The sequence below is a fragment of the Echinops telfairi genome, unplaced genomic scaffold, assembly GCF_000313985.2.
Source record: "Echinops telfairi isolate 266 unplaced genomic scaffold, ASM31398v2 ScPeMD7_7469;HRSCAF=8507_0, whole genome shotgun sequence".
Lineage (NCBI taxonomy): Eukaryota > Metazoa > Chordata > Mammalia > Afrosoricida > Tenrecidae > Echinops > Echinops telfairi.
In genome coordinates this window covers 56,196,694-56,206,398 of record NW_022111372.1, presented here as the reverse complement: position 1 = coordinate 56,206,398, position 9,705 = coordinate 56,196,694, and the positions used below count along the sequence as shown (strand labels likewise).

Here is a 9,705-nt window from a genome sequence, read left to right as displayed (position 1 = left end):
GTTCTGGTCTCACTTGAACAATGACCGCTGAGAGTGTGTAGGGCGCTTCCCTTCTGCTGTGGATTGGGCGATCTGCCCCCTCTGCCCACCTCCCGAGTACGGGTCAACTTGGCTGGCCCAGAAGCCTGCGTGGTTTGGCAGTTACATAATGCTGGAATCTGGCAGTTCGGTGATGGGGTGATCAGCAGCCATGATGTGATCCGCCAGGGGTTACATGGAATGTCATGACCTCACTCACAGTCCCAGGCTGGGCTAGCAACCCGCTTTTCCTCACGAGAGAGCAAGCAGAGAGGGGGCCTCAGTATGACCAAGGAAGGACTGCCAGGGGCAGTGTGTGGTCTGGACCCAGAACCTCAACCAGGGGAGGTCCACTGCCCAGACACGTGGGGCTCTCCAAGGAACACAGACTTGTAGCCTCCTGACCTGGGACAGAGCAAATTCCCATTCATTAAAGTCCTGGGCAGGGCTGTTTCTGGGACTGCAGCTCCGGATGACAACGACACATTCCAAATGCCTGGGCAGCCCTGACGGTGGGCGGCACGCCATCATGAGCTGGTACCTCAGAGCCAAAATGAATGCCAAAGGGAGTCCTGGTCCATCCTTGCAGACATCTCTAACCTCTACAATGAACAGCCTCAGCACACTGGAATGTCTCTCTGACCCAACACCTACTTGGATCCCCAAACTCAGCACCGACACCAGGAAGCTTCCTCTGACCTCCAAGCTGGGTGGGCACCTTACTCTGAGCCCCCACAGCCTTGACCAACTTCCATCAGAGCACTTAGGTTGGGCATCGTCGTGACCTGCTCTGTGTCAGCGTTTAGGTCTGTCACTGTCTGCGCCCCCCACCCCGGGGGATTAACCAAGACAGACGCTGGGCGCAGACACGCAGGTCCTCTGGCTGCAGCGCAGGGGTCCTCGCTGGCCCGGGGAGGGAGGGAGGGAGGCTTCCTGGCAGAAGCAGTGATCGAGCGGAAATGGTCAAGTCTTCCAAGAGAGCAGTGAAGAGCCCAGGAGGACCAGGAAGCAGAGAAAGGAAAAGAAACGGAAGCAGGCACGCCCGCTGGCACCCCAATCGCTGAGAGAGCTGCAGGCACCCCACCTGGGGACCCCCATCAGGCGCAGTGAGCAGGCCAGTTCGAGGCCAGCTACCAGATGTGACCTTGAGGCCTGACCAGAGAAGTGACATGGCTCTGTCAGGCCAGGAGGTTAGGAGGAAGCTGGCTGCCCGAACCAGACTCGGTGCAAGTTTTCTGACAGATGTTGTGGCCAGGATGCAGTCCCCTGACCCACTCCACCCCTGCCCAGGCCAGAGGTGCTCACACACCTGCCCGGGCACCACGCTTCAGGGGCCTCCTCCGGAGCTGGGGCCCTCTGCGCCTCATCAAGGACCTCAGTGGGACCCTCTGCTCTGTTGCAGTTCGCCCCACTCCTCGCTCTTCCCTCTCTGCCTCCCCTGGCCCCAGGCCCATTTGTGGGGGCTCCTGGGCAGGGAGATGATGGACCTCGGGACACCAGGCACTCCCTTTCTGCCCCTCGCTGGCCCCGTGGCACAGTGCTCCCACGCGTGGTTGTGGCTCTGCAGGCTCCTTGTCCTAATCGATCCCCTTCCTTCATACCTGGAAGCTCCCCAGGCAGGACAGGACACTGGAGGGAGAAGCTCGGATCGGCGCAGCATAGGCCAAGTGACCGCCCTGGAGGAGGGCTACGGCAGTGCCCAGGCCCTCTCATAGGCTGTGGCCCCAGGGCCCTCCACCTCCTGCCCCCCGACTCCAATGCCCCTGCAGGAGCCTTACCTTCTCATGCTTGCGCAGCAGCTCATGCCGCTGCAGGAAATACTGGTCCTTGAGCTGCTGCTTCACCAGCTGGTGTCTCTCCTGCAGGTGGTGCTCCTCCATGTCCCACAGGGCGGCTTCCCGGTCTGTGGACGGACGGACGGATGACATCCCTGTGAGGCCCCCCCCCCTTCAGCAGCCAGAGGGTCACTGCTGGGCTCTGAGGAGTCACCACACACCCACCATCTCATGAGGCCCTTTGCAGATCTGACTGGGGCAGCTCCTAGGGATGCCTGGTGGCCAGCGGTGTGTGCAGCAGGCAGCGTCCAGAGACACGCAGGACTGAGGCTGGAGCCTAGAGCCTTTGCTGCGCGTGAGGCCGGGGACATAACCTCCTTAGGCCTCAGCTTCCAGTTCTGCCAAATGGGCACAACCACTCACTGGAGGGAGGGACATCCTTGGGAGACATTAAGTATCATCTATACTGCACTGAGTAATGCAGTCTCACCTATACATTATATTGAGTAATAATCTATACACAACATTGGGTAACGCAGTGCCATCTATACCACACCTCTATACTTCACTGAACAATGCAGTCTCATCTATACATTGGGTAACACAGTGGCATCTATACCACACTGGGTATCATCTCTACTGCATTGCATAAGTCTGCTACACAGACCTCTTCAGAGTATTGAAAACCAAGGCTGTTTCTTTGAAGACTAAGGTGAGCCTGACCCAAGCCATGGTATTGTCAATTGTTTCATATGCAGGTGAAAGTTGGAATTGAACAAGGAAGACGGAAGAAGAATCGATGTGTTTGAATTATGGAGCTGGTGAAGAGTAAACACTCTTATGCTCAAAAGGACAAACACATCTGTCTTGGAAGAAGTGCAACCAGAGTGCTCCTTAGAGGAACGAATGATGAGACATTGGCTCCTGGACTCTGGACATGTTGTCAGAAGAGACCAGTCCTTGGAGAGAGACATCACGCTTGGTCAAGTGGAGGGGCAGGAAAAGAGGAAGGCTTTTGACAGAGGGATTGACACAGAGGCTGCGACAATGGGCTCCGGCACAGGAACACTTGGGAGGCTGGCTGGGACCGGGCAGTGTTTCATTCTGTTATGCAGAGTCGCTCTGGGTCAGAGGCAAGCGGATGGCACCCAACAACAGCGGCAGCCGTGAGGACAGACTGCACACCGCACCTTTACTCCACAACAGGGCAGTGGGAAGAGCTTGGGGAGACACCCTGTGTGTATGCTGCGGAGACCGGATCTGGCACTTTACCACAAGGAGCCCTGTTAACTGACACTGTGCACAGAACAGGGCGGGGAGCTGATGTCAGGCTGAGGCCCGCGTGCCCTCCCGGCCAGACGCACATGCAGGAGTCTTGCTTGGCTTGCTCCAAACGTGCCATCTGTCCCACTGACTGCGGCTCTGTGAGAACTGCCACCCGGGTGGCTCAGCACAGCAGTGACTGCTTTCCCGCCAGATGAGAATACTGGTGCCCACTAAAAAGCAGGGCGGCTCGGACGGGCACAATGGGATAGAAAAACAGAAGCGAGGGCTCTCCTGACATACTGGTGCTCTGCCCAGGCTTGCGGCACATAATCAGGGGCTTGGGCCGCTGGACCACCAGGAGAGGCCTGGGAAAAATCCGAGTGTGGCTTCCAGATGAGATCTGCGTCCCAGGCACCACTCTATCCTTTGCTAACTGTGCTACGTTGGCCAAAGAATAGGAACTCTCCAAGCCTCATTACCTCATCTCAGAAATGGGGATGGTAGCATGGCCTGACTCACAGGGCTAAGGTGAGGAGTCAGTGAGCCTAACATAAAAAAACAAACTCGCTGCCACTGATAGTGGGCCTATGCCAGGGTACTGACCCTGTGGGTTTCTGAAACTGTAACTCTTTACAGGAGAAGAAACCTCATCTTTCTCTTGCAGAGCAACTGGTGGTTTTGAACTGCCGGTTTTAGGTAACCCACTCTGCCACATGGAAACTGGCTGGCCGTCGCTTGGTGGGGCTGCTGTCAGCACACAGAGTCATCAGGGTGGGGCTCTTCACACACCTGGCCTGGCACCCAATCCCATCGGTCATTTCCACGGACTGCACTCTCCCCCCTTTCCCGTGCCCCTAGTTTCCTGCTGTGGACTGGGGACTCTGGGACAATGCTAAAGAGTGCTGGCCACGGGGCCCTGGTGGATTCCTGCCTGCTGCCTGGGAGTCAACGTTTCCTTCCCTGCCGGTGCACCTGGTGCACGGACAGCACCACCGACGGCAGGTGTTTTCAGAGACGCTGAGCAGGAGTCTGCGACATCAGACTAGTAAGAAAGGCCTGGAGATCCACTGCCCCCAATCCAGGACAGAAGCTCTGTAGATCTCAGAGGTCCAGTTTGCAGCCGACTATGGGGATGGCGCAGGAGCGGCTGCACTGAGCCCCACTGTGCGTGGGGACGCCCACCAATGACAGCCGCAGCAGCGAGGGTGGGTGACCCCCAGCGCCCTTGCCTCACTTCGTGGGATGTTTTCTGGCAACGTTGTGCCATCACCGATGCTTAAGTCCTTTAGGATGGAAGAAACCACGCTCGTCTTTCCTGCCCCCTCCCCCTGCCCACCTTGCCGAGGCTAGACTGTCCACTCACAAAGCGGCTGGGTCAAGCCCCGCCCCACCCACCTCGCAGGAGTTCCTGCTTCTTGTGGAGACACTCGCGCTCCTTGTCACAGATCTCGCGCCGGTTCTCCGCGGTGATCCTCCTCATCGCCAGCTCCAGGTCCTCCTTCTGCTTGGCGAGAAAGTCGCGGTCCTGCGGGCAGGGGCGGAGCACGGACATTACCCAGCGGTCACCGGCAAAGGAAACGCCCGGCAGGGAGCGACGGCGGAGGGGACGCCTCCACCCACTGCCACTCGTGGGCCTGGTTCTGATGTTCTGAGGGGCCCCGCCTCCATGCCACCCTGCAGCCAGGCCCGAAACCTCGGCACCCGCAGCACCTCCTCAAGCCCCGCCGTCTGCGGTCCACTGCCTCCGGGACACCTCTGAGAGCCCCAGCCAGGCCCGGCTTCGCTGGAACGCGCAGTGCGCTCCCCACTCGGCTCCCTGCCTCCGCTCTCTCTCTACCTCCCCCACACTCACAGGGGAGACTGGCGCCGAGTCTCCCCATCACATCATTCTATCCTCACTCACAGCCTTGGGCCCCGCCGCCCCAGCACCCACTGCAGTCCAGCAGGGCGGCCCATCTCGGTCGTCAGGCGAGGCCGGTCTTCCCGGCCTCCTCACGGCTTAAGCAGGGCGGTGCCGCCGTGGGTCTTTCCCTTTGCAAAGAACCAAGGCTCGGGGCGGGGTGGGGGCAGGCAGCCACAGCCTCACGCTGCGCTGCAACCCCAGGACCCCAGCCCAGGACGCAGACTCACAAGAAGCTGCTTCTTCTGTGTGTGCTCCTCCATCTTCTGCTTCAGGCTCTCCTTCCGCTGCTGCCGGGGGAGCTTCTCCACCTCAGTCTTCACCTGCTCGGAGACAGCAGGGTGCTCAGAGGCCCGCCCCCGCCCTCAGAGCCAGCCGGCCATGCCGGGGCTCGGCTGGACTGAGGACCAGCCTTCCAGACAGCGTCTGTCCTGCCATGCGTGGGCTCAGGCTCCCCATCGGCTGGGAGCTGGCGGGGCAGCAGCAGAGATGACATGTTGACATGTGCTAGTTAAGATACGGGTCAAACTCCACCCCCAACCCCACCACCACCACCCATCCTCCGTCCTTGACACCACCTGGTCCTCATCTGGGCATCCTTGGGTGCTTGAAAACATTCGTGGGAAAATGGGATGGAAACATCGTGGGTTCTTCCCCACACCTGTTTCCACTGACCTGAGGTCAGTCAGTACCAGGGGCTGGGCCAGAGAGGGCACTTGGCCCTGGCACAGAGATGCAGAGCTACTGAGGGAATGGCTCTCGGGGTTCTCCGGGGTGGCTCTGCCGGGAGAGAGTGGACCAAGAGCTGGGAGGGACTCCCTGGGAACGTTCAGAGGGCGGTGGGGGCCTGGGTCAAAATCTACACAGGGAAGCAATTCCAAGAGATGGGAATGGCTTCCTGGCGACATCAGAGTAACTGCGTTTTTCTTCTCCTTTATGGCCGCTGCACTTGGCTTTCAACACACGAGCTGAATGGCACAGGCACTGTTTTGCAGGTTTTGTGGATGGGGAGCCTGAGGCTCAGAGAGGTGAGGGACTCACTCTGGCTACACAGCTGCACAGCAGCAGAGGCAGGGTTCCCATCCAGGCAATCCAACTCCAAAGCCCTGCCCTGCCTACTCTGGGGGCTGGGGCCGCAGGCAGAAGTCACAGCCAGCAGGCATGTCCTGCATGCCTCCTGCGCCGGGGGAGCTGCTCAGGACTGCAGGGAAGGGAGGACCACCTCCTAACTCCAAGCCTCTGGTCACAGGCACCTGCAGGCTGCTAGGAGCAGCCTGGGGTGGGGAAAGAAGGAAGGAAGGAGATAAGCAAGAGTGTGTCCGTGGTAGAGCACAGGGTAGGTTTGCAGTCTTCCTCAGGCTCTCAGAGAGAAGCCGATGATGATGTGGGCTATGGGCTGGGCTACTAACCACAAGGTTCGCAGTTCAAAACCACCAGCGGCTCCATAGGAGAAAGGCTTTCTAAAGCACTGCAGTCTCAGAAACCCACAGGGACAGTTCTATCCTGTCTGGTAGGGCTGCTCTGAATCAGCATCAACTCGATGGCAGTGAATTTGGTTTAGTTACTGGTTTTAGCCTTTCAGATACCTGAAGAGGCATTTCACTTTGAGGTTCTGACCCCAAGCAGTATGGGAGGTAGTGTTATATCCTCCCATGGGGACAAGTTGGGGGAAGGGGCAATGCACATGCCCTAATTCAGGGCTCTGCTAACTTCTCTGTAGGACAAGCATTTGTTGACCTCAAGCAGTGGCTCACAACTAGGCGGTTTTGTCCCCAGGAGACACGAGGCAGCGTCTGGAGACAGTTCTGGTTGTTAGAACTAGGGAAGTACTACTGGCAGCCACTGGTCAGAGGCCATCCTGCACTGCACAGGGCAGTCCCCACGAGAAAAATGCTAGGGCCCCAGTACCACTCGTGTCAACGCCAAGAATGCTGGGCTGAGATGGTGACTGGAAGCCACGTGCATTGTAACGAATGAACATGGAGCCCCAAGAGCCACTGGGAGCTGCCTGGTGGGTAGAGCTTTCTTTCTGCCTTGCCCCCTCCTCAGAGTCATTCTTCCTGTGAGGCCAAGGGCATCTCCTTTCTCTGTTGTTTTTCCAGGTTGATTTTCAATGACCAACGGCTTCCACAAAGGCCAAATCATCTTAAAAAACCAATGATTAAATTGGACAATAAAAGTGTTAACAAAGCTTCCACGAGTGACCTTTTGTATCCTTTCAGTCCAGCCCTCTCAACAAGAAGTTGTTACAAGAGTCATCTGGAGGGGACAGAACTTCAGTAATCCAGATCACGGACAACAGCAGCATGTCTCTTAGTATCTGCCCGCCTGCTCTAACTGCTTTGCAGATTGTGGTAGTTACATAATCTTTTGTCAACTTGTGAAGGGGTGGAGTTTAGCCTGTCCATCAGGTCACAACTTAATGACCTCATTTGGAGGCACATGGTTATAAATAGCTCCCTGGAGGCAGGACAGCACACACTCTCTCTGCTTTGTCTTCCTGCGAGACATTCCTGCTGACAAGATACATGGAGCTATCTATGCTGATGGCAGCCAGAACCTTGGAGCTAGAGGAGCCACGTGGAGACCCACGCCAGTGCTAAGATGCTTCCACTGCCACTGGATCCACAAGACTTGCCACCCACCGGCCTGTGATCTTCCTGCACTCGGCATCATTGCACGTATTGCGTGAGTCTGAAGAGGAATTTACAGACTGGTATCGGACATATGGACTAATATCGGACTTAATGGATTTGACCTGGACTGGTCTGGGATGTTTTCTTCATACAATTACTCTATGATATAAAGCTCTTTCTTATACACATATGGGTCTCCCTGGATTTGTATCTCTAGTCAACCTGGACTAACACACAGATATTAACTCAATTTAATTTTTAACACAACCCTTTGAGGTAGGAACTACCAAGAGCTTGAGGCAAAGGCAGGCTAGGAAGTAGAAGGGAGTATAGGAAGCAGGTCCAAGGTGCAAGACCCCTGGGAAGGTTGGGGTTCTTCAGCTATGTAAGGAACTCGGGTGGAGGGAGAGGGAGGGAGAGGGTGGGGGTGCTGATGAAGCCTGGGGATGCTTCCCTGTGAATCCGAGCCCTTACTATTAAATCAAAGCCCTTGTTTCCAGACCTCAGTTTTGAGGTCTGAAGATGGGCTAAAAGCTGCTCTAGGTAACCCAGCTGAGTAGCAGGGCTTGGAGTGGAATCCAGTCCCCCGCTTTCCCCAAGGCTCAGACACAAGGGGATTGTACGTAGCCCTGAATACACTGATTTAAAACCACACAGTGCCCCCTCGTTTTCAAACCACTGCCTCCTGGTTCTGCATGAGCACAATTAAATGTTCTGAAATGCCCCTTCTTCACAATGTCATCCATAGTTTGTATGATCCACGCAAACGCCTCTGTGTTGACTATAAACACAAGGCAGCATCTTTCTGGTGTCCTCTGCTTTTGGCCAAGGGCTATCTGACGTCAGCAATGACATCCCTTGCTCCAAGTCTTCTTCTGAATCTGGCCTGAACTTCTAGCGGTTCCCTGTCAATGTACAGCAGCAAATGGTTTTGAATGATCTTCAGTCAAATTTTACCTGTCTGTGCTATAGTGATAATTTTTTTTATCATTTTCACATTCTGCTGGGTCACCTTTCTTTGGAATGGGCACAAATAGAGATCTCTTCCAGGTCTCCTAAATGTCTAAGCCAAAACAAGTAGTACTTTCAGGGCTGCATCCGGTTTCTGAAACATTTCCATTGAGATTCCATCAATTCCTGGAGTCCTGTGTTGGCTAGTGCCTGCAGTGTAGGTCCGCCACGTTCCAGTACCATAATTTCTTGGTCATATGCTACCTCTTGAAACGGCTGGATGTGCTCAGTTGTCTTTGGCACCGTAAGTCTAAGTCGGTGTCTGCCGAGTCTGCCAGTGTCACATGGGGAGGGGTGGGCTGCTCATTGGGGTCTGGGTGTCTTGCCCTGGGGTAGGCGCACCCTTGGCCTCCCTCTACAGGTCTCAGCACCGCCTGCCTTTTCCAGCAGGGAGAGGGAAGAGGAACAAAATGCCCCTGGGCCCCAAGCAAGGAAGCTGTTCTGGGAGAAGGGAAGGCACCGAGATTGCCCACCCAGACCCCATGGCCCTTCTGATAACAGCACCTCAACTCCTTTGGGGCCACTGTCCCTGGCTTCCTCTCTCCCCTCTTTCAGTGGATGTTGCTAAGCCAGAATAAGATGAACAAAGTGGCCAGGGTCCACCAGGCCAGGCCACGCAGAAGTGAAGCCAGCACAGGACAGCAGAGAAGTGGCTCCTGGTGACACAGTAGAATACCCAGACCCAGCTCCGCCTGGACTTCCCAGTGACACAAGCACCCCTCATCTAAGGCCCCCATTGTTGAGATGAAGTCTTGGCTGGGGTGTGTGTGTGTGTTCTACCACCTCCATGTAAGAGAATGTGAGTGCTCCGCCCAGCACGCACTCACCTCCTTCTTCATCAGCTTGAGCTGTTCCTGGAACCTGGCGTAGTCCCGCTCCTGGTCCAGGCGGATGCGCTTGGCCTCGTCGCGGCGGCGCATGGCGTGGTCTTGCTCCATCTTCTCCACCTGCTGCTTCTGCTGGCGCTCCAGGTTCTCCAGCTCTGTGTCATAGAACTTCTTCTTGGTCTGGAGAGCACCAAAGGGCAAGTGCATGGAGCCACATTATACCTGGGGCAGAGCACCTGGGAGAGCCCAGAGCCGTGATTGGGCGCGGGGGG

The 9,705-nt window shown here is 56.4% G+C and overlaps 1 protein-coding gene across 1 annotated transcript in view; it reads right to left on the bottom strand.

Annotated features, from left to right (window-relative positions):
- STK10 (serine/threonine kinase 10) overlaps positions 1-9,705 on the bottom strand; it is a 137,753-nt gene that overhangs the window by 16,253 nt on the left and 111,795 nt on the right. Inside the window, exons 12-15 of the mRNA XM_004697129.2 lie at positions 9,434-9,613; positions 5,190-5,282; positions 4,455-4,584; positions 1,797-1,921 (exon numbers count right to left, since the gene is read on the bottom strand). Coding sequence (XP_004697186.1) covers positions 1,797-1,921; positions 4,455-4,584; positions 5,190-5,282; positions 9,434-9,613 — 528 coding nt within the window. The remainder of the gene's footprint in view (positions 1-1,796; positions 1,922-4,454; positions 4,585-5,189; positions 5,283-9,433; positions 9,614-9,705) is intronic.